Source organism: Lissotriton vulgaris, chromosome 12 (genome assembly GCF_964263255.1).
Source record: "Lissotriton vulgaris chromosome 12, aLisVul1.2, whole genome shotgun sequence".
In the NCBI taxonomy this organism is placed as follows: domain Eukaryota; kingdom Metazoa; phylum Chordata; class Amphibia; order Caudata; family Salamandridae; genus Lissotriton; species Lissotriton vulgaris.
Window position 1 is genome coordinate 599931365 of NC_141700.1, and position 25673 is coordinate 599957037.

A 25673-nucleotide genomic window follows, 5' to 3' on the forward strand; every position below is an offset into this window, starting at 1 on the left:
TGATCATGTCTAAGAATACCATAATTTATGATCAATTGAGTTTTATAGAAGAACATATGAAACCAACATTTACCTGGATGACAGAGCCAAATTTGAAAGGTTTGTAGAACTATTACTCAAGAAACCCACACTAGGACCCCCTCAATCTAAACAATCATCGGATAGTAGAGCTCGTCCAGTCTAGGCCAAGGTCAGTGCTAAAACTGGAGGATCATCTAACTTAGCACTCATTTCTGCGTCCAACACAGTCTTGCATAAGAACTCGACAGCGAGTAGACACCCTCCTGGACAGATGGTCTCCACTGTAGATGTTGGTAATATTGAATCATTGTTTATGTGCACTGTACCTTACTATGCTCTTGTATCTGATGTAACTTGTAACACAACGATCCTAAATGTAAAGAGCTCTGATACCCTCTTGGGTCAAGTTTGCGCTATATAAAACTTTATAAATAAACCACAACAGAGTATTTCTGGATATTTCTTCGATCTATGGCACGGTTTTGTTAGCAGAGACAAATGGCAATAGCATCTTGACAGAATGTGGACTAGTAAACGTCCTACTTGGACTAAATTCCACTATCTGTAAAATTTGGAAAATGCAGATCAGAGTTCTCAAGACTTGGGGTATTGCTGCCACTGTGAACACGTATATGGCCTGACTGACTGGGTTAATTACTGAGTCATGGCTCCCACGTTTTTCATATGTAGGTAACTAACAGCTTTTACTGTTGGTGGCTGGACATCTAAGGCAATAGAGTGCTTTGACAAGACGCTTCTGCATTATTAAAGCCTTGATGAAAGGCAACTTGTTACTACTCAATGCTTTCAAAAACAAACGCACTATTTCTGGGAGTCTTGAGTAACCTTCACGAAGTCAAACACAGACATACCTACACGTTATTTCACTAATTCATTGTTGCAAAATGTAAAATCAAAAACCTAAGAGTTTGATAGTATAGTAAATAATCACATGGGGCAATGTGATTTATTCAAGGACTTAGCCATGAGAAAACAATGAAAAGTGATAGTCCCATTTCAAAGAGCTATCAATCTCTTTGAGAAATGTAGCTGAGTGGAGGAAGGGAGGTTGCCCCTGGAGGTGTGTCCAGCAAAACTCCAATCAAGACATTCTGGGTCACGACCAAGCATGATTTTGAACTGTTTACATGGGGCAGTTTCAAGATAAAGGTTTCAAAGTCACTTGCCAAGGGAGCCTGGGGCTCACTGAAGGGACAAGCCAACTCTTCTGCCTCTCTCACCACAACCACCTGGCAGTCACGCTATACGTATATACCGTGGTATATGAAGAGGCCCACTACTGCTGCCATAACCTTGGTGGAGTAGTGAAGAAGTGTGAACATAAGAGAGAAATGAGGGTCCAAGGGGATGTTTACCGACCACACCGCTACCGCCCCCAAACATATACAATTCAGCAACAAAATGTAGCAGTGGGTCACAGGAAAAAATGACTAACTAGGTATCTGAATAAGGAGAAAGAACCAAGATTAGGGGTCAATTTAAATCAACTTATTGCATGACTAAATATAAATAATATAAAACTAATCAAAACAAGGGGGTATTCTTTCCATGTGAAAAAATACAAATCAGTTGTCGATCAATACCGCCCTGTGCATCATCTGGGATCCTTCACACCAGAAGGTAAGATTTTGTACCCACTGCAGATGAGAAAGATGTGTACAACTCATCTGACCAGCGAGGCCCAGTGCTTACTATGGTGTATCTAGGTGTGGAGTGACAACTGTAGAGTAGTGCATAAAAAGTGAGACAGATGATAAGTGAAAGAAAAATGTGCTTCAATGTTTAAAATTGGATAGTGAAGAGGCTAGGAAACTTTAATAAACACCTCCACAATCCAAATCAATAAAAAGAGTGCGACAGTAGTAGTTTCAATAGATAGCTACTACTCAATGTGTGCAGTCAACATGTTTCTGCAGACTAAGCGGAGCCCAAAGGGTATCCTGCTGCTTTCAGGACCATTATCGCTACTACTCGCTTTGGAGGTGAAAAAGAAAAAGATTTGTCACCCGAGTATTAAGTCGGTCAGTATTCTCCTGGCAAGAATGGCAGGAGAGAAAAACTCCACCTCACCTGGCCACTGCGCAGGTAATTGGAGCACCGCTCTTCCAGTCGGTACTCCAGACGTCCTTCTGGGTCTTAAGAGGAGCGCCATATGGAGATAATAAAATTCCAAGGATGTGTGCACAATTTTTTCACGAACAATAAAGATTCTTCAATTTTCCATCCTCATTCTTTTAATAACGTTTGAAACAATTTATCTTGTAAATCAGATCATTTTTATTGATCGGTTTTCAAATTAAATTAATTAATTTGATGTTTTAATATCATCATATACGTTACTCCATTAATCGTTTTTCAAAAAACCCATGCATTTCGGGTCGTATGAAAGACCCTTCATCAGGGGTCTGAAAGAAAAATACAGGAAACTTAGTGAGCTAGTCTTACCTAGGGTGACTACATGGTAAACATAAACAGTAGTTCTAAAGAAATCACATTACATCTTCATTATCATATGAACTACTGTACAATGATCGGTATTCAGATGAATAGCATTGTGATATCTGAATATAACTAAGGTTATTTGGATAAACAAAATTTGTGTAAAGGTGCTGACGCTTGTGATGGTTGCTAAGCAAGTGGCCGTGATGTAACGAAGCTATGATATTTCGAGGGTACAATTTGAATATACATCAATGCAGGAAACGAACTAAATGTACTCAGGCTATGATTTAACTGAGTGTGCAAATATTACGGTTTAGATTAAAAACGAGTAGGCAGAATTTCGAATGGACAAACATTTTCTTTAGAAGCATGGTGACTGGAGAGGAGTCGGTTAGAAGACGAGTGGAGCTAGGTGTATAAGGTTTGAGGAACAAAATGGGCATTTATTGTCCTTTGGCAGTTTGCTGACCCACTTACATGATGCAATCTACACACAACTCAAAGATTACATCGGCATCAGTTTACTTCTATAGGACTATCAATCTGGCTTCAGATCATGCAGCAGTATGTAAACAGCTACCTTACAAATCATGGATGCTGCCGTCCTGGCACAGAGTAATATGACCCCCTGCATTCGGACTCTGCTGCTGATACAGGGCATTTTGGATACCCTTGACTAACCAATCCTCATCCACAACCCCGATATCTCAAATGGAGTTCACTAGCAACATCATTCACCGGTTCTTCTAATGTTCCAATTAACACTAATTTGTACATATAAACACCGCCATAAGCTCCTTATCTCCTGCAGAGTCTACCAAAGATCCATCTCATTTACCCCACATCTTCAACTTCTACATGGAACCCCATGTAAATCAACTTACAGACAACAGCACAAACGTATTCAATGTGATGACAACATACAACTCCACATGAACATCAACTTCACTCTAGACAATCCACACTTCAAGCACAGCCTGCATCTCGTCCAGTCCTGGATGTCCAACACCTTTGTTAAGTGTAACCCCGCCAAACCAATTGCCTCCCACATGCCAACCAACAATATGCAACAAACAGTCTAAACCTGCTTGATGGCATAAATCTGGTTGGATTTGAAGTCCAATTTTTGACCAACACAAAGTCGCTCTGATTCGCCCTGTACAAGGACCTCAGCCTCAAATAACACATCATCCTGAAAACCAAGAAGTTTTGGTGCCAACTTGCTCTAATAGAGAGGAAGCAAAAGTTCCATTCAGAAAGTGACTTCAGAACTTCAATTCAAGCCATCGAACTCTTGCATCTGGATGGCTGTATTACACTGTTTTGTAGCCTCCCAGTTTCTACTTTGGCAACCCTTATAGGCAACCTACACAAAGCAGTATGTCTGATCATGTGCCTGAAAAACTAGGACTATCTGCCTAACGGAATGCTATTAGCTTCCCTTGTTGGCCCACCACACCTTCAATCTCAGCTGCATCACCTCCAAAGTCATTATGAGTGGGACCCCAAACTCCCCCACTCCCCGCCCACCTAGGTCTGTCTATCAGACAACTCACTATCTCTGCTGGCTCTTGGAATACCTACAACCTGGACACGATTAGACTAAAGACAAAAAAACACTATATTGAATTCACATTGTCAAAAATGTGGCCTGATCATGATAGTTATGGCATGCCAACCCATGCGAGGTACTGTTTTTTTTGGTAGAAGCACTGGTAAACTAATAGTGAGTGTTTTGCTGTTCTCCACAAATTCCTGAGCTTTCTGTCACAGAAATGCGAGGAAATTTTTAAACTAATGCCAAATCTGCATGTCATTTTTGATAACAAAGTGGTGGCATCCACGCAAGCCACACCGCCCAGTAGGCCTCCAGGTAAATGATATATATGTTTTTAAGGTCTCGCGCCTAGCGGTGCACTGCACAGCAGTTCTCGTGCAACGCGAGACATTTAGTATGTGAAAAACGGGGAATATGAGCTAACCAAGGAATCGTACACGCGTGTGCGTGTGCGTTTCCTTTTGAGCTCCCCCATTGGAATTTGTGTGCGTCTTATTCTAAAAGACTGTACACAAATGGCCCGAGGCGCGCGCATAGCTCCTCCCATGGCCTATTGGTCTCTATTACGCGCACCAAGCGCGTAATAGACACCAATAGGCCGTGGAAGGAGCAATGATCGTGCCCAGGCACAGGCGTGACGCGCACAGCACTTGTTTTTTTTAACTTTTGGTATAAGCGCGCCACTTGCTCTTTACTTTTCATGTTATAAGTAAAGCACGGGTGCCGAGATTATACCAAAGCTAAATAAATTGAAAAAAACATCTATTTCTTTACTTTTGGTATAATCGTGGCACCCGCGCTTTACCTATGACATTAAAAGTAAAACGCGGGTGCCACGATTATACCAAATGTAAAGAAATAGATTTTTTTTCTATTTCTTTACTTTTGGTATAATTGTGGCACCCGCGCTTTACTTTTAATGTTATAGGTAAAGCGCGGGTGCCACGATTATACCAAAAGTAAACAAATAGATGTTTTTTTCTATTTCTACTATTTCTTTACCTTTGGTATAATCGTGGCCGTGGGAGGAGCAATGATCGTGCCCAGACACAGGCGTGACGCGCGCGCCGCTTGTTTTTCTTTACTTTTGGTATAAGCGCAGCACTTGCTCTTTACTTTTGATGTTATAAGAAAAGCAAGGGTGCCGCGATTGTACCAAAAGTAAAGTAATAGAAAAAAACATCTATTTCTTTACTTTTGGTATAATCGCAGCACCCGCGCTTTACTTTGAACATTAAAAGTAAAGCGCAGGTACCGCGATTATACCAAAGGTAAAGAAATAGATTTTTTTTTCTATTTCTTTCCTTGTGGTATAATCTTTATTTACAACACACTTCAGAATTACAAATAAGTGCTTAATGTGTGCTTTCTTAACTGCTGAAATGTGAAGAAATATCTGTTTAGTTTATTTAGAGGTATTTAAACTTTGTTGTGTATTAGTAAAAACTGACACCCAACAGCCTTTCACACTCCCTATAACCAGCAATATTGTGTCATAGTTCACTGTGCAAAATCCTCTGTTTGCAGTCAAAGAAAGAAAAGTGATCTTCCTCCCTTTCAAAAGAATAAACAGCAATTTGTCAGAAGATATAGTCTCGCATTGACCTCTGTCTTTAAAATGTAAAGGCCTCTTTATTGCTCATTTGCCTTCTGAGCTCCAGCAAGGAGCATGATCAACGCATAGTGCCAAAGACAAGTAGAGTCAGCCATACGTGTAGTCAGCCATACATATAGACAATACTCCAAGGAAAAGGGAACTGCTCGAATACAGCCGGGAGGAATGTTGACGGTGGACACTTGAAGTGGTCTGTCCTGGGCTGGATATTAAAACATCCTCGTCACCAAAAGTGTAGCAATGCCACAGCTCTCACCTCTCTGCTGTCCTTCATGAAAGCTCTGAAAAACCCCCTCTGTCAGTAATCTTTCCCTGGCCTGCCTCGTAACTCTTGTTCGTATGTACTTCTGTGTGCATGGGGTATGTGTATGTGCTGGTATTTCTATAGCATAAACCTGGCTGAAAGCTGTTGCACATTGAGACATCGGGGTGCAGGACTGCTGAGATGGAATGATTCAAAGTCCTGTATTTAGGGGGTGGTCCTCAATTGCCCAGGTAGGGAAGGATGTTATGTTATGTTATTTGTTTTTTTTTATAGCGCACGACTACTCCATAGAGTGTCCCAGCGCTTTTATTTACGAACCAGCAAAAAGAAAAAACACAACACAGTAAAAACAGACCAGAGATAAAGAGAGCATAAAGCCACCTAGAGGGCAAAAAGCCACGTTTTAAGGCCCTTCCTGAAGTTCAACAGATTAGAGGTACAACGTAATGCTAGGGGCAGAGTATATGGTGGCCTCCTTCAGTTTAGTAGATCTTTTGTAGAGATGTACCGAGATCTTTGCAGAACTGAAGCAGCGATGCAGTAAGTCTTATATGTGGAGGCACCTGTGAGGTGGGATTCCATAATTCGCTACATTTCGGTGGGAAGACATGTTTACTATGCTACTTTTTTACTACTTTGATTGCACTAAGCTCACGTCTGGTGAGAACCTAGTATTTGTGATATGGTGTAAGATGTATAAATGTACACCATGCTTTCTCACTCTAGGCAGGCACTTGTTGGAGAGCTTGGGCTGTTTTTACATCGTGTACATTTTTCATCATACATTGTTTTGGTTTACAATTTTCATGAGCATTCTCAACAGGTGCCAGATATAGCGGTGCAGAATCAAGTATAACATAGGTATTAGTAAAGTGCATATTCACCCCAGTGGCTTTCAAGGCACTATGTAATAGATGTTTATTGTCATGCCACTGGATAGTGCTCCTGTTTTCAGGGCTATGATAAAATGAGTAAACTACCTGGAATGGGATCATTAGCCCTCTAAACCATCAAACCTGTTTATTCCTCCAACTTTGATATCTATGTATAATGCGAAATTATCCAAAAGGCAGCAAAGCATTGTGCTGGGCAAATGGGAGGGCATGCAGTCAATGAGTGATTGGAGGAGAAACTGGAAAAGATTGGTTGCCTTGCTATTTAGGTCGAGCGTACTAGACAGTTCCTGCCCTCTGTTGGGAGACATTGAGGGCTTATCAAGAACATACAGGGGGCTTAAAGCCTACCCATTGCCTACTATTGTTTGGCTTTCCTGTCACTCTCATTGGCTTGCTCCTTATTCAATCGTTTGCCTTGTCAATCTTGTGTCAGTCCAGTCCCTGGAGCATTGCCTCCTTACCTGTGTTCTTTTGCTGCTCTTTTTTGAGGGACTTACTATTTACTTTTGACTGAAGCACTCGTCTAGAGTACATGTTTTCAATCTGTCTCCCTAGTGTGCTTCTAACCCCCGCGCTTCATGTTGCTCTCACTCTCGTCTGTGTACTTTTCACCTCCTGCCGCATGTTGCCCTCTCGCCTATTGCTTCACCGCACCCCTTCCATTATTTCCATCCACCCATGACCTCATTCTCTCTCACTGGTTGCTTCTCCCCCCATTGCCAGCAATCTGTGTTGCTTGCCCTCTCCACCGACACTTCAAATAAAAAGATTAAAAAATGCTTGCATTATTTGTACGTATGCACATGCGTTGTGTGGTTTCTTACAAAAGGACACGACTGCAGCATTTTATGGTCTTTTTAAAATGTATTTCCTTTAGCCATGATGATCAGCATCAGGATTCTATGTAGCATGGCTAAACAAGCATTTTCAATGCAATAGGTCTGGCATTACTGAAAGTTTGAGCTATTGGCTTTGCAAATAATTATGCAACACCAATAACTCAAACTTTTAGTAATGCGAGACCTATTGCATTGCTAATGTTTGTTTCACTATGCTAGGAGTCCCAAAGTGTGCGTTTTTCACTGTGCTTGGAGAACCAAATGCCTTAATAATTAACACCTGCAGAATACTGGAATAAGTGATATGTTCTTGGATGATTTATATGTTTATTGCTCATCTTTCCCACAGAAAAAAAGGATCAAGAAGCTGTGGGCATACATTGCTGCTCTTACCCCTTCTCATTGTCCTGCCCACCAACTCAATCCACTTTTTAGGTATCGGCTAGACAGCGCATAAAGAGTAGTGCCATGAAATATTAGTCCTATGACGCGGCCAGCGCTGGCTGCGTCATGGACTTTTTTTCCAAGGCTTTCAGCCATGCTGAACATCAGCCATGCTGCTAGTCAACATGGCTAAAAGACATTAACATTAGCAAAGAAAACAGCTCTCTGATTGCTGAGACCTATTGGATTTATCAGTGCTGGTTTCATTAGTGTAGGCCGGAAAGAATTAATCAACTGTATATATTAGGAGGTCATCCTAGTGACATCCTTTCATGATATATACACAGACACCATTAAACCATTTAAGGAGGTTAAAAGCACTGGATGAAATGTAGAGAAGATTAAATGAAATGCATCATGAGGAATCTTAGTACAATACAGTAATGCTGACCTTCGATGTATTTATAGATCTCAAACCATATTTAACATTGATTAATGGGTTCTCAACAACCATCCTAACGAAAGAGAGCACTGCATTGGCAGCAGGGTTTACAATGTACCAACTAAGTTTCTAAAATGTACCTTTACCTTCAGAAGCACTTTTTCCCTCTGCATCATTACAAGCAGGTGACGATTCACTAGCCGCGGAGTTGGCATCCTGAAGACTGTGCTGGTCTCGCTCATGGTTTCTCAGCTGGCTCTGAAAGACACAAAGTAAAGACGATCAAGTAAAGTCACTCATAATTGTTGCTTTCTTTTAAACATACAAACCCTAATTTATCTGGAGATCAGTTATGTGCGTCTCAAGAATAGAATTGGCTAACTTCTAAATCTCCTGGCATGAAAAGGGGGAAAAAAGAAACAACTACGATGAATGAAATGAATGAATGAATGAAAAGTAATTTGTGCACTGCGACTGCTGCCTCATAAGCAGCGTCCAGGGGCTATGAGTGAGGGCAAATTCACATCTCACTAAACAGAACGATCTTTAGCTGAGCCTTGAACAGGCTTTCGTTGGTGATTGTCCGAAGGTAATGTGGTAGTGCATTCCAGAGGCAGTAGTCCAGAAGGGAAAAAGATATGTCCCCAGATCTTGCTTTCCGATTTTTAGGAACTCGCAATAGGAGATGGTTGGGTGAGCGGAGTGCCCCAGAAGATAGATTTTTTTTTCAACTTGTCTTGAATGCAATTCGGCCCTTCTGATAGAATGCTCTGTGTGGGATCATGAGGGTTTTAAATTTGATTATGGTTTTAACTGGTAATCAAAGCAATTGTTTAAGATCTTGCCAAATAGAATATCTTTTTGGGATGCTCAAGATAAGCAAAGCTGTGGCATTCTGTACAGGCTGAGGCTGTGTCAGCAGATTGTGAGGGGTTCCAAAACAGAGTACATTAGCATAATCCAATCTGGAGGTTACTAGAGCATGTACAATACTGTATCAGGTGTCAAGAGCATGTAGCCTAACGGACTAGAACGGTCGATCTCAAATCTGGGGAACCAGGTTCGAGTCTAGGCAATGACGCTCAACATCCTGTGATTCTGGGCAAATCATGTAATCCCCGTGCCGAACAAAATTTAACGTGTCCTTGTGTAATTTATTTTTATTTTATTTTTTAAGTTTTATATAGCGCGGACAAGATCTTTGCAGATATCAGAGCGCTTTACACAGAAGGGGTACATGAGGGAGCATAGTCAAACAGGTAGTTCAGAGGAGCAAACAGTACAGTCATGAACATCAATAATACAAATAATACAGATAAGCAACGGGGTCAAATAAGTAGTACAGATCGGTACAAGTTCTTTAAAGGCTCCGAGATAATAATTCAGGTGTATTTTGCCATGAGGATAGCTTTTATTTCTTTCTTAAAGAGTGTAGTGGAGGAGATGAGCCTGGTTTCGGGAGGGAGTGAGTTCCAGATCCTGGGTGCCATTCCTGAGAAGGAGCGTTTATAGGTTTTTTTCTTCCGGTATCTACGAGGTTTCAGCAGAAGATTGTTTGCGCCTCTGGTGTTTATAGCGCCGCCAGAGATTGTCAGCTTCTGAGCGAGGTAGCCGGGAGAGTTCAGGTGTACCGCTTTGTGAGTCATGCAGGCGATTTTCAGATGTATTCTGGCTTCAAAAGGCAGCCAGTTCAGGGATTTCAAGTCAGGGGAGATATGAGAGTGCTTTTTTGACCCAGTGATGAGTCTCGCTGCAGCGTTTAGTGAGGCTCTTAGAGGTGCGGTAGTAGTTAGGGGGAGTCCGCAGAGGGCGACGCTGCCATATTCTATTCGAGGGATGACTAGTGCTTGTACTGCGGTTTGGAAGTCTTTGGCTGGGAGGAACGGTTTAAGTTTCCTCAGGGTGTTGATTTGGAAGTTCGCTCCCTTAGTTGCCTTGCTGATATGCTGCTGCATGTTGAGATTGGTGTCGAGGGTTATGCCTAAAGATTTTGCTGAGTCCACTATGGTGGGCTGGACATTGAGTGCGGTTAGGTGTTTAAGCCAAGTTTGAGTGATGGAGACCTTCGCTGGAGGTGAGATCAGAAGGAACTCTGTTTTCAGAGCATTGAGTTTGAGATGATTATCGGCCAGCCAGGACTGGGTGCTTCTGATAGTTGAGTTCAGGAGCAGAATGTCTTTGGGGGATTGTATTTTGAGATAAAGTTGGGTGTCATCGGCGTACATGTGAAAGTGTAAATTGGATGCCTGTAGCAAGGTGGTGAGAGGTTCCATAACTAGGTTGAACAGGGTTGGGGATAGGGAGGATCCTTGGGGTACGCCCAGCGTTACAGGTATTGGTGAGGACATCGTGTTGTTGATTTTGAATTTCTGCGACCTGTTGTGTAGAAAGGAAGTGAACCACTTGAGAACAGTTCCAGATAGACCCATTCTTGTGTTTAGTAGTTCAAGTAAATTCTCATGTTTAACGGTGTTGAATGCTGAAGAGAGATCAAGAAGGATGAGGAGGCAAGTGTCGTTTTGGTCAAGCATTTGAAGTGCGTTGTCAATTATGTGAGTCATAGCAGTTTCTGTGCTGTGTCCCGCTCGGAAGCCTGATTGATGAGGGTTGAGGAGATCAAACTGTTCAATGTGTTTAGTCAGTTGTAGTTGTGCGCATTTTTCCAGCAGTTTGGTGAGAGTGGGGATATTAGTGATGGGACGGTAATTGTTCAGGTCAGCGGGGTCAGCTGTAGGCTTCTTTAGTAAAGGTGTGACTTGTCCTACTTTGAGGGAGTCTGGTATAGTTCCTTGTTGAAGAGAGCTGTTGATAATTTTAGTCCAGAGTGGGAGAAGCAAAGGGGTAAAGTCTTTTACAGCGTTAGCAGGAAGGGGGTCTGTGAGGTGATTGGATGGTTTCAATGTGCTGAGCAGTTTGCCGATTTCTTCTTCAGAGTAGGTGCGAAAGGTTGACCATGTAGCATTGTTCTTTGGTTCAATGTGTGCTGTGCAGTGGGGTTTAGAATAGAGGCTAGCGTCAATGAGGAGGTTGTTCTTTATGTTGTCAGTTTTTTGGATAAAGAAAGCGGAGAATTCTTCACAGGAGGGAGCTTCGCGCACAGTGCTGAGCGGTAGGGGTTGTTCCTTGGATTGGGTTCTGATTAGCTCAAACAGTTTTCTCGGACGGTTTTTCGCTTGGTCGAGCTGGAGGCTGAAGAAGTCTAGTTTTGAGCGTTTTATTTTCCTGAAATAGGCGTTTCTCTTTTTCTTCAGGGTTTTTAGGTGCAGTGCAGAGGGAGCTGATCTCCAGGTGCGTTCTGCCATTCGCATGTCTCGTCTATCCTCATTGAGACTTCCGTCGTACCATGGATTGGAGATTTTGGTGGAGACTCTTTTTAGCTGCATAGGTGCAGCCTCATTAACTATTGAGGTCATAGTGTTGAGGTAGTGGTCAGTCAAGGGTTGAACGTCATTGACGCTTGCCGGTGGGAGTAGGAGATTGTAGCTGTTAGGAGGCAGAGAGCTTGGGTTGAGTTTTTTCAGGTCTCTTTTCCAGACTTTGGGCTTGGAGGATTGAACCGGGTGAGATTTAACTTTTACATTGATGAAGAATGTGACAATATGATGATCTGGCCAGTCACGTGGTTGGATGGACTCGAGTTGGATAGAGTCCTCTTTGGAGATGAGGTCGAGGATAGAGCCTTTCTCATGGGTCGGGCTGTTGCAAATTTGGGTGAGGTCAAGGGCATTGAGGAAAATTTTAAGACTATTTACCACTGCGTCATTGCGATCGTTCCAGTGGAGGTTGAAGTCGCCAAGGTATATTTGGGTGAGCTGCCGTCCCGAATTGGTAGAGATCAGATCCATGATTTGTTGGGAGAAGGTGGGGTTGTCTCTGGGTGGATGGTAAATGCAGTGTAGAGAGCAAATCGGTTTGCCCCTACTCATAATGTCGAGGCAGATGTATTCAAAGGATGCAGGGGCTGATAGGGAGGTGGACTTGCCTTTCAGAACGGAGAGGTTGTTCCTGTAGATGCATGCGATTCCACCACCTATTTTGCCTGACCTGTCAAGTCTAATGATGTGGTAATTGGGTGGAACCAGAATGTCCATTATAGGCGATGAGGTTTCAGATAGCCAGGTTTCAGTCAGAAAGATTAGGTCAAGGTCCAACGTTAAGAGGAGATCAGCGATGGCGGCGGAATGCTTCGAGGCCGATCTGCAGTTGAGGAGAGTGCATTTAAGACGGGGTGTGTTGCGGGCCATAGAGTGTTCTAGAGAGAGAGGGACTTTTCTAAGGTTATTGGGGATGGAGATTCTACTGTTTAGTGTGGGGGGTCTAAGGGGATTAGGGTGTATCGTGGGAATGGTGAGGTGTGCAGCGGATGTGTGATTTTGGGGGGCTGTGTCGTATGAGCGGAGGAGATTGAGTGTATCGAGGTCCGATAGAGGGTTGCAAGGGCGATGAGGGCGGTTGTTGCAATTGCTAGCAGGGATTGAAGTCCAGTGTAGGGAGTGTTGGGTGAGAGAGTCATTTGAAAGGATGGGGGACATGTTGGTAGGGGCGGTGGAGGTGGGTGGGGGGTTGCAGGGACGACGAGGGCGGTTGTTGCTATTACGAACAGGGATTGAAGTCCGGTGTGACGAGTGTTGAGTGAGAGAGTCAACCGGAAGGTTAGGGGACATGTTGGGAGCGGAGGTGTAGGTGGAGGTGGGTAAGGGGTGTATGGGGTGTGTGGAGAGTAGTTCTTTGAGGATGGGCATGTCTCCTTTGATCTGAATGAGGGTGGCCATAATCATGTCCAGCGTGGGGTAGGTGTTGGGGGTGGAAGTCAACGGTGAATGATTGACCATGGAATTGGCGTGCAGGTGGGGGAGTGGGCTGGTGTTGGTGCAGGGCTCCGTTGTGTTGGTGTTGGTGCAGGGCTCCGTTGTGTTGGTGTACGACATTGTATTAGGGAGGAGAGAGGGTTTGGGCGGGAGGAATGTGGATGAGGTGGGGAGGAGGTTGGTGGTATGAGTGAGGACATTGGTAGTGGGCGGAGAGATCAAAGCGGAGGATGTGTGCCTGTTAGTGGAGATGGGGGTGCAGGAAGGGTAATGGGGGCTGAGAGTGGGTGGGGAAATGGAATTGGAGAAGGTCCTGTTGTGGGGAGGGGGAGTTAGATTAAGAGAGGTGGTGTGTGCTGCAAGGTTAGTTAGAGGGAGGTGAGGACTGAGCGTGGGGGGGATAGAGGGTGGGATTTGTCGTTGTGCGTGTCGTACTGGTGCAGAACTAGGTTAGATGTGTTGTGGGTGGGATCTGTTCTGTCAGGGGTGAGGGAAGTGTTAATGATATGCGAGGAAGTCCGAGGGCCGGTAGGAGGAGTGGGGGTGTGTTCTGCATGGTTAGTTAGAGGGAGGTGAGGACTGAGAGTGGGGGGGGCTAGAGGGTGGGATTTGTCGTTGTGCGTGTCGTACTGGTGCAGAACTAGGTGAAATGTGTTGTGGGTGGAATCTGTTCTGTCAGGGGTGAGAGGAGTGTTAATGATATGCGAGGAGGTCCGAGGGCCGGTAGGAGGAGAGGGGGTGCGAGTGGAGTATGAGGGGGAAAGATCTGTGTCTGAGTTTGAGGCGTGATTGGTCGCTACCTGGTGCTGAACTGGGGTAGAAGGGTTGCGGGTGGGAGCTGAGAAGTCAGGGGTGGTAGGTGTGTCTCTGAATGAGGAGTGTGTAGTAGCTGCCTGGTGCTGAGCTAGGTTAGCAGTGTTGAGGGTGGTGGGGCTGTGAATTCAGGGGAGGTGGGGCTGGGGGAAATCTGAGTGTCGGTCTGCAGATTGGAGAGGTGCTCTTTGAAAGTGGGGACCCTCCAGCTGATTGCTAAGACCTCTCTTTGGACCTCGGCGCACTGTGTGAAGCCTGCGCACCCTTGCACGAAAGGATTCTGCAAGCGCCTCGCCGGACCCGCTTCGCGGGTCCCGCAGCGCTTTGCTGTCCGTGGGAGCTGCTGATTACCTGTGGTAGCCTTGTGGAGCGCGGGGCAGGCGAGTGAGTCAGCGGGGCTGCGAGCACTGAAGCAGGGACTCCAGCGTCCAGGAGTCCCTGCGCGCCCAACCAGCCACACCTGGGCTGCTCTCCCCACTGGCCACGCCTCCCGCCTATCAGCCCTCCTAGTGGGTGTGGCAGTGTACAATAGAGAACAGAGCTACCGCCTCGCGGGAGCGCGCCGGGAGAAGCCCGGGACAAGGGCGGGACCGTCTGTGGCCGTCAGGGGCCGGAGGAGGCCGGGCTGGGCCACCTCTCTATCTTTTTCTTCCTATTTTTATTGTATTTTATGATATTAATCAATTGACGTTTCCTTTGTTTGCTTTTTAATCACTGCACTAGACTAAAGTCACGGTTGTGCCTTCATAGTTGGTAGAACAAATTTGGCCAATTCGTACTTTGTTGCTTGCACATTGAGGTTGGTGCTAATTTGGTTTCTTGTACATTTAAAAATGACTTTAAGGTCAGGTAAAGAAAGGCAAGTCCAGGTCTCCACCTCCAATGGTACTTTTACTGGAACAATTGATCAATTTTTTAAACGTTCCACTGCTATATTGGAGAAGGAGATCGCTCTAGCTGAAAAACGCCTCTCGCTTGACATAATTACAGGCAAGCGATCCTCTCTTGGTAAAATCAATGAGGCTGTCTCCCCTGTCCCACTTTCTTTATTGAACACAGATAGTTACGATGCTAATGCAGAGTCAGTGTTAGTAACTGCTCCTGAGACTCAAACTGTGGAGTCAGTGGGGACTGGCCAAGAAAGTGCATATAACACTGCACATGATAATTTGCTAAATGGTGGGACTATTTACCGAGATCAGTCTGGTGAGAAATCAGGTCTTTCTGACTCACCAAATCTTAATATAAGTACTGAGCAAGTGAATTCCCCTTCCCACTTACAACATTCACCCACTCATAATCCTGGGAAACGTAAAAGGATAGATTCACCTGACCTAGAGGAACACACTGAGGGTCTGGGAAATATTATTATATCCCCCACACAGCTACTTAACACTAATGCGGTTGTTCAGCCAGAAGAACATAACACCACAATTAGCATTGTAGAAGGAATACTCTTGGCTAAGATAGAGTTGCTAATTAAATCTTTACTCTTACCGCTATTTGAAAGGACAAGATTATTAAACACAAAAATGGACTCTTTAGAGATGTTGGTAAAAGATAATATAGCGACTTCCAATAAAATTCTTGCCAGCTTAGCCTCTAAAGGATTGACCCCATCTGCCCCGACCCTTCCAAAGTCTACCATCATGAACAATAAAGCAGGGGGTAATAGTTCTAAAGCGGGACCTTCTATAACAAAGGTCCCGCAGCAAACAACCATACCTGTTCCTAAGAAAACAACTATCACTGAGAGCATACCCAAGCATAAGGCTGTAAAACATCCCCAGCCTAAGAAATACCCCATTCCCACCAGCAGTCATGACCAAAGCATTCGGCCCAATACCAAACCTATCCTGAGGAAACAATGTGTGAACCTCCCTCCAGAGTCATTGCCTTACACTATCATCTTAACTGGCGTGGCTCCTCTTGGAGATGGTAAGCGAGAAACACACAAGGATCTTTATAATAAGGTTACATTCTGGCTAAATAAAAATCGTCCGCTCCCTCCCAACTCTAATCCTGAAATCCTTAATGTAAGGAGGGTGGACTGGGTAGGCTTTGGTAAGAAAGATCTTGAGGGGGATTGCGTGGTAATTAGCTTTAGAGAGCCATGGGTGGCTGAATTTATCAGTAGGGAACCAAGATTTGGAAGAGTTGGGGACGTGCAAACACTATCGTTGCACTATTTTTATCCCGCTCTATATGTAAATAGACCCCAAACTCCGTTCCATCATACCAGAAGGGACAGGCTGAGAGGGAGATTTCATTTTGACACTCCAATCTACCCAATGTTTCATCCCCACCTTACGAACCGGTTTGCCCCCCTATCCGGTCTGGAAGGTGTGGATTGACTTGACAAAGAACCTCCGGTTTCTGGGCTGACTGGAGTTGTAGTGAATCGCTCCCCCAAAAATTTTACATCTCCCAGGGAAGAGATTGTTTCAGGGTCTAGTGAAACCATTCAGGGGGAGATAGGAAGGGAAACATTCTTAAACTGCACTCCTAGACCTTTGATTTTTGAGGAGATTGTGAATTCAGCTGTTAACCTGCCAAAGAAATCTACTTATACCCTTACAGTCTTGTCATGGAATATAGCGGGACTAAAGGGGAAAATGTCAGAGGATGATTGGGGCTCCTATGTGGATTCTCATGATGTAATCATTTTACAGGAAAGCTGGTCAACTGATGCTATCTACCAGGTTGGTTATCTTAATTATTATAAACCAGCCTGTAAAGGTCCAAAAGGACGTCCTTCGGGAGGTCTGGTTATTTGGATTAGACAATCCTTAGCTTTTAAAATCACAGACCTTCCCACTTCAAGTAACGACATATTAGCCTTGAAACTATCCGGTAAAAATAACCAGGACTTTTTCCTGATTAATATATATGCAAGAGGGCAACCTGGTGGGAAGCCCGCGAGAGCGGCAGACGATTTAGACTCCCTACTGAATAACATTAGTAGAGATAAATGTGTAATGGTGGCAGGAGACTAACTGTTCTTTTGAACCGTTTCCCAATCTTGACAATGGGGGATATGGGGAAATCGATCAGATTTGGAACATTCCCTACTTATCTATCCCTCCAGTTAAAAAAGTCACTGAGGCTGCTATACAGTGGTTAGGTCTTTGTCTTGAATGGGATCTGCGCGCAGCGAATGGCAGGACTAAATCAGACTTGATTGGAAAGGTCACATTTGACAATTCCCAGCATTCGAGCCGTATTGATTATTTTTTGATAAGGTTAGAGTTCTGGAAAATACTGGAGGACATGGAAGTAGTCACAAGACCAGAAAGTGATCACAATCCTCTGGCAATAAAGCTATTAATGAATGAGGGTTTCCTCATGGACTCTGCAACCAATATCGTTACAGCCGATGCTGTTCTTACGAACGATTGCAGAAGGGTACGCTGGGCTAGGTTTCTAGACAACCCTACCACTATTGATAAGGTTGCTGCTGAGGTTTTAGCAGCCACAAACTTGATGGTACCCATATCTAATGAAGGCACCTCACTAGATCAAATTGAAATGATCCATGAGTCTCTTTTTAACAAAATTAAAACTTTTTTATCGCACCTGTAAAAGGAAGAAAAAATGATTTAGCACAAACCAGGACTAAATGGTATAACAGAGCTTGTCGCCTTGCCCATAGTTCCTTGATAGCTGCTATTAAATCCAAATCAGCCATGGATATAAGGTTAGCTAGGGTTAACTACAGGAAAGTACTTAAAGAGGCAAAAACTAATTGGGATGAACAGCGCTGGTTAGATCTATATCAAGCAAGTACTTCATCCAACCAACAAAAATTCTGGGAGGTTGTGAAATGGGGAGGGACTGGGGATCTGCAAGTTCCTGTTAACCATGTCCCTGCAGAGCAATGGGTCAAGCATTATGCGGCGCAGTCCAGTAACACGGAACGGATCTCCCTTACTATTAGGGAAGATGCCAGTGCACAGACTGCGGTGCCCTCACTTGATCACATTGTTTTTACTGAAATAGAAGCTATTACTGCTCTTAAGCAAGTGCAGAATGGCAAAGCCCCCGGCATGGACTGTGTCCCTGCGGACCTCTTTAAGTATGACCAAGCGCACTGGGTCCCGTACATAACCATCTTAGCGAACGCGATAGCTAGAGGGACTAGGATCCCAACCTCGGGGAAAGGGGCTGAGATTCTGCCCGTGCATAAAAAAGGGGATAGAACTGATGCAGAAAATTATCGACCCATCAGCCTTATCGATGCCCTACAAAAGGTAATAGCCAGAATGCTGCTAGGGAAAATCCACTCATGGATGACTGAAGTTGATATTCTGACTCCATTGCAGGCGGGTTTCAGGGCAAACATTAGCACAGTTGATCAGATATTAAGATTTGTTATGATCTATTGGAAAACTGTGTTTTTGAGAGGTGGCACGATATTCGCTGCATTTGTGGATCTCAAATCAGCGTTTGATTTGGTCCCCAGAGGAAAGATGTGGGCAGCTTTGAGAAGGATGGGTGTTCCAACTGCACTCCTAGAACTTACCATCAGGATGCACGAGGGAAATTTTGCTAGAGTTAGATGGGGTCGTCAGGGCCAGGTTACAGAATCCTTCCCCGTGACCCGTGGAGTGAGACAGGGCTGCGTCCTGGCCCCCACCCTATTCATACTTTTTATTAATCAGGTGGTTAAGTTCCTCTCAGCTACCCCTACCGATGCTCCATCACTGGGCGGGACCAAATTTCCCCTTTTAATTTTCGCTGATGACACCCTCATACTGGCTAAAACTCAGAAGGGCCTACAGGTTGCTATAAATAAATTTGTGGACTTCTGTAATGAGAATGATTTAGAAATTAACATTAATAAGACTAAGTTCATGGTCCTGACAAAGAATAAACCACTGAGGGGCCATGTAACGATGAATGGGTCTAGTCTGGAACAGGTTGAAGTAATGACATATCTTGGTGTTACAATGGATTATAGGTTACGCTGGAAAGAGCAAATAGCGGCACTTAGTCTGAAATTCGCTCGTCTGTCCGTTTGCCTAGTGAAGGAGCAGCGGTGTTCTTTGACCAAAAGAGTACTGCCCGCGCTTAAAATTTATAGTGCAAAAATTAGCTCAGCCATACTATATGGGGCCGACATATGGGGTTGTGTGGACCTGGCTGTCCTAGACAGGATTCAGAATAAATTCTTTCAAAATTTAGTCAGTCTCCCTCCATCAACACCAGTCCTACCACTCTTGATGGACATGGGCTTTTATTCTATTAAACATCAAGCCCATTACAGGATGGTGGCGTTATGGAGACGCATATGGTATACCCCGGAACTTGCCATGTTTGCCCAAGAGTTACAGGACGTGAGAACGCAACAGGGGGCAGGTGAAATACCATGGTTTAAGCTAATTAGGAATATTCTTATTGGAATGGGCCTTCCCCTGCTTTGGTCCGAGCCGGGCTCTCATATCTTTCCTTCAAAGAAAGATTTTAAACTTCTCTTTTGGTCCATGGTACAAGAAGAACACGTTGCTCTTTCGGAGAAACCGAACTTGACAGGCCTGTTTTTGCTCCATAAAGCAGTCCCTCACACAGAGACCTATTGGGATGTAATCCTTAAAGCTTTAGATAGGAAACTTTACCATCAGTTTCGTTTAGGTACACTGCCACTAAGGGCTTTTACTAGTGGTTGGCAGAAGTCGGAGTCAACTTTCTGTCCTTGTTGTACCGAATGTAAAGAAACAATAGGTCACTTTCTATTTGTATGCACTGCCTAACGTGAGCCACGTCACAAGTGGCTAAAGCCTATATGCAATAGATTAAACACCCGGGTGAGTAGTGAAGCATTGTTCATTTTGAGAACTAATACTTCTGAATGGCTATCCATTGGATTGGCCAAATTCCTTGGGTGGGCCTGGTTAATAAGGATCAGGTCAGTTCGTAGTACTTCGACCTGAATAACCCAAACATCATGTTAGCCTATTATATTTTGACCAGTATTGATGATATGTCTCTTTTATACTCAAATGTTTTAATAATCTCCCTTAGACGTCTTTATATGTATACGCATATTTAACTGAGATTTTTAACCATTTCTTTATTTTTGTTCTCTAGTTTGCTTATAAATGTTCTTGACTCTGTTATATTGATTGTATTTTATGCATGTATATATGTATGTCTTTTATGAAGAAAATTCGAAATAAAGACGTTAAAAACTGAAACTGAGTGGGGAACAGGTTGTCCAGTAGTTCCACGTTCCTGTCTGTGGATTGAGATAGGACCATCCCGTTATTGTAAATAGTGATGGTGGCTCTGCCTGGGAAGAGTTGGGATGGTGTGATGGAGAGAGTTAGACCATGAGCGGATTTCCTGGTGGAGGAGACGGTGAGTAAGGTGGGGAACGTTTTTCTCCATTGAGCTCTGCGTGTGGTGTGGAAGATGATATCGGTGTTCAGAGATCCATTGGCAGGTGAGAAGTAGGTGTCGGCAAAGGGGGTTTCAGGGTGGGACCTCAGGAAGTTGTGTTTAAAGCGTTTAGCGGCTTTTTTGGTGAGTGTGGATGGGTAGTTTATTTTATAGGTGTGCTTGCCGATGGGATCCATGTTGGGATGGCGGCTTAGGTGGATATGTGAGGGTGAACTAAAGTGGTACACTTGTGCCAAAAATAGATGCAAACATAAGTTACAAGGAAACAGAAGTGACACTAGTGAGCAGCCAACATAATCAAAATATAGGAGGTAGCAGTTGGTGCAGTCCAGGGATAAAAGTGAAATGGGTGCAGCTTACCAAAGAAAAAGATTTATATATAACTATATAGAAATATGAGGTGGTAATCGGTGCGATACACAAATAGAAGCACACAGTAAGTTACAAGGAGGTGACACTAGTGAGCAGTCAACATAATCAAAATATAGGAGGTAGCAATTGGTGCATTCCAGGGATAAAAGTGAAATGGGTTCAGCTTACAAAAAGAACAAGATATATATATAAATATATAAAATATGAGGTAGTAATCGGTGCAATACAACAATAGAAAGTGAAATGAGAAAGAAAAAGATATATATATAAATATATAAACTATGAGGTAGTGATCGGTGCAATACAACATTAGAAAGTGAAATGGGTGCAACTTATAGCAATTGTACTGTATACAAGTAGAGGTATAATGCTAATGATAAACTGGAACCACGTATAGGTGCAAACAAAGAGCTAAATGAGTCACAAATGTGACTAAAGAGCAGCCAGAAGTAAATGAGCTAATGATCGGTGATGTAACTGGTGCTCATGTAAAGCGCTCTAAAACCCGATACCTTCAGGTCAAATTTACGCTATATAAAACTCTGAAGAAAAGGAAGAAAAAGAAAAAAAAAGGTAGATATTTCAGAGACTTCCTTAGTAATTTTAAAAGCCCGAAACAGCTAGCAGAAGAGCAGAAGTGGCCTGAACCTGGGGTTTGAAGGATAGAGCTAAGATATTACAGTAAGAAAATCATGGTTTGAATTTGCAAATGAAATTGCAAACTAACCACATAAATGCTGTCAGACGCCCTGCCCTAACAATACTGCCCTGCAATGGCTCATGCTCTATGTGGATAGTCAGTAGAACTAGAGTCTCACTGACTACCCAAGCCTTATCACTCATAAAAAAGGCAATCCAATTTTTGACAAATCTTTCAATACCTGGATACATGCCAGACCACCACAAATTACACCCATTTCTTCTGGTCACGAGGTCATACGACCAGGACCTCTTTGCAATATCTCTATTTAATCTTCATCTAAGAGATGCTGGCACCTCCAACTGCCATGCTCTAAGAACAATACTATCCTTATCTGACTATTCAGACAAAACCGATTTATAGTTTTATAGCACACCTCCCTCTCCAGTTCCTGAGGCCAGCTAATTACTCAATATTTGGTCAGCTCCACCATCAATTCCTCATCCACATCAATACCATCCAACCACTCTTCTTTGGTTAATGTTCCATTATTAACTAGTTCTATACCAGCTACTACCCAATCCTCATCTATTTAATCTTCCTCGCTTTTTATTTGCAAGCCAGTTACACAATTTGAATTTTCATTTTTGAAGAAAGAAATAATACAACCAAATGTATACTCCAGTAACCAGTTAAAACATATTGCTATATGTAGGGTGGGTTCTACCCAAACCTTTCCTACTAAAAATGTTTATGAAATGTTTTGGTCGGTTACACACAGTATCTATGTATGGAACTGATGTACTCTCAGCAACACACCAGAACTTTCTTTCCTACTAGTGAGTGGCTGCTCTCTGCAGCTCCGGAGGTCCTTGTTGTTAAAACGATCAGCCTTTCCGCAGCATTTTTCTTCTGCATCTTCACAGCCCTAATCCATATGTATTGGCATCAATTAAAATAACCATCTTTTCTGTGGTATCAGATAGTTTCAAAACTACAGCCTCAATACCTGGATTCTGTCAACCAGATAAAACATGTCCAAGATTCCCAAATATCGCCACACAAACTTGAACTCCTTAATCCTCACTATCAATTCTGATTACCTGACGATGCTCAGTTCTGGTCACACCAGTCGGTCATGTTAACTCATGTTTGACCCATGTATCAAGATATCATCCTGAAAACACTACACTCTAGTTGTGCATAACATGCTGAAAAAACAGCGGAGACATAAGCAAATCCGAAAGGTATTCTTAAAAATTATTGGGCTTTATATGTTCTAAGGCGCTTTGCAACTGAGAAGCAGAATTGTTTGCCCATAAGTGTTTGACAAGTTATGTCTTGTAACTTGTAACTAACTTTACCACCCCAAGGTAGTAAAAGTCTCAGAAACAACGGGGAGAGGGTGCCTTATGCACCTAATATCATTCAGACCACGTAAATCAACACACATTCTTATCTTAAGTTCTGGTTTGCAGACCAAAACAACAACACTTAACCAATCTGAGGCCTTAGAGATCCTATGACCTTCTCTTCACAATGACATTTCAACTCTTCTATCAAAATCAGGGTCACATTTCTGCCTCATCACACTTCTGGCTCCACTATTTCCCTCAACATAATGCGATGGTGTGAATCCATTTAGGCAACCAAGCTCTTCTTGAAATACTTTTGGAAACCTTCCCCCAGACATCTCCTTTGCCCACTATTATCACCTGATCTGGGTGATTAGAATGAAGCACAATTAAAAAATACTGTACTCTTGCTATTGTAGAAAGAGTTTACCTCTCGCCACCACATACACTGTACTCGTGATTACCCTTCACCCTATACTCAAACACAGTATCAAAGTACCCTCCCACATGTAATTTGACGACAAAATAACATTCAAGACTGGTATTTGTGTGCTTTATCTCCATATTCTTGAACTTATTTAAAGTTTCCATGTATATAGTGAGAATGAGTCAGCCACATATTTACCTACATACCATGTAACATGACAAAACAACTAAATGATTTGTAAGAACGTACCACACTGTGCACCAGCTTTCTAAATTTTCTTGCCACTCCCCCCATAAACCATTGCCACTGCATCAGCATCTTCACTACCGTTTCCATGAATTTTCTGCATACTGTTCATGGTTTTCTTGTAACTATTACTTCTTGTCAACAGAGCCGAAATTACAATTTGCTACCACAATACAGAAACACAAAATTATTTATCTCCTATTTCTTTAGGTTAACATATGAAAGTCAGTCACAGTCTGTGCAGAATAGTCACCTAGCATGCAATTCATAAAACCACAACTTAACGGTTCCGTTATACAACAAAGGATACTCTGAAGTTGCTGCCACATATTGCCTAACTTTTGTAGTCCTTCGACTATGTTCAAGAAGAGAAATTCCTTACATTCCAGAGGGAATACTTACATTCCTTTCCCGCTGTTGGTAAGTTGCACCTAACCAGTTCTTGTTAATGTCGTTAACGTCAGTGATCCACAAAACAATACCCTGATGTTTGTCAGCCATGCCTGCTCATTTCGTGCGTTCTAGGAGGTTACATTTTTGACCTTGTGAGTTACCATATGAGAGGACCAGAATACGGGACGGGGGGTCTGGCAGGCAGTGGGAAGGAAGGGGCTACTGGGTTCCAACTGTGGGGTTGAGGTTGCCACAGATATCCTGGAGTCCAATCTACTATGGCTCATCATACTGGGCCAAGTACAACCCTTTCTGTATTAGACTCGCAGAATAGAGTGGGTAAGCAGTCAGAGGCCTCTCAAGGAGGTACTGTGGGGTTGCAACACCTCAGAACTCAACAAAGTTTCAGTCAGACACAATAAAGGTAATGCCCAGCCAGTGCGTGTAATTATGGAAAGGAAAGTACTTGAAATCTCAGAGCAGAACTCAATGCTGTACAGTTCAAAGGGTTGGAGAATGCTGTGCTCTATTGTGGGGTGGCTGCAAATCCTTCCCTTCCTGGTAAACGTCCTCTTTTCCTGTGAGGGTCAGGATTCCTGTTATTCCTGTTATTAGTGTCCCCTTCCTTCTACATCTCTAGGCAGGATTACGCTCATGTTCTCATTAGTTTCAATAGTCAGATCAACTCAACGGTTTATGATTCTTTATTCCTAAAACAGTAGTCTCTAGCAGGTGCAGTGATTTTACCAGCATGGCTGTGTGTCTTATATCACCTGGCGAGCTAAGCCCTGTGGTTTACAGACAAGAATGCTCTTGACAGTGTGCGCCAGGTGTAGCTGCAATCCCTTTTTCGCAGCTTGGATTCTTTAATGTGGGATCACAGTGGCAGCCATTCTGCTCAGCATAAGACGAAATTCTCTGAGCCAGCTCAGCATCAACAGGACTCAAAAGTCTGCAGCAGGCAAGCACACAGTGAGGTAGTTGCAGTCTCCAGGTCGAGTCTTCTGACTATGATCTTTTGGACTGTGGCGGTCCTCTGGTGAAATCGCACCCTCTCTCTGCTTAGCAGTGATACGGCCCTTCACTCTTCGGAGGAGACAGTATCACCAGATTTTCAAACTGCAGTTGACTAATATGCTCACCTGTTGCTTTTTCAAAAAGTAGAAGGAGTTCTGGACTGCGAGCACGTTGGAGCAGCTCTTCCTTTTGCCTTCATACTCCACTCCTCGCGGAAACCGCTCCGCGGGTCCCGCATCGCCTTTGGACACCTTGGACTGCGCTGTCAAGAAGTGCGCTGTGTTGTACAGCAGAAAGCCTGATACGAACAATACTGATTGAGCTTCTGGGGCGGTGGTGAGTGCAGGGCTGCAAGCTAGGGCAGGCGCCGGACTACTAGTCCCAGGAGCGCCTGACCCTCAGCATCTTCATCAGCTGACCCGCTCTCCCTGCTGGCTCCTCCCTCGCCTCAGCGCAGCTAAAACCAGCGTGTCAGTTCCCTTGTTGGATTGCTCACCTGTTGCTTTTTCAAAAAGTAGAAGGAGTTCTGGACTGCGAGCACGTTGGAGCAGCTCTTCCTTTTGCCTTCATACTCCACTCCTCGCGGAACCCGCTCCGCGGGTCCCGCATCGCCTTTGGACACCTTGGACTGCGCTGTCAAGAAGTGCGCTGTGTTGTACAGCAGAAAGCCTGATACGAACAATACTGATTGAGCTTCTGGGGCAGTGGTGAGTGCAGGGC

General features: G+C 43.7%; 1 protein-coding gene across 2 annotated transcripts in view; it reads right to left on the reverse strand.

Moving 5' to 3' along the window:
* Positions 1-25673, reverse strand: part of ZNF507 (zinc finger protein 507) — a 170606-nt gene that overhangs the window by 57935 nt on the left and 86998 nt on the right. For both annotated transcript variants that reach the window (XM_086945463.1, XM_086945462.1), the window contains exon 3: positions 8630-8741. In XM_086945463.1, coding sequence (XP_086801589.1) covers positions 8630-8741 — 112 coding nt within the window. The remainder of the gene's footprint in view (positions 1-8629; positions 8742-25673) is intronic.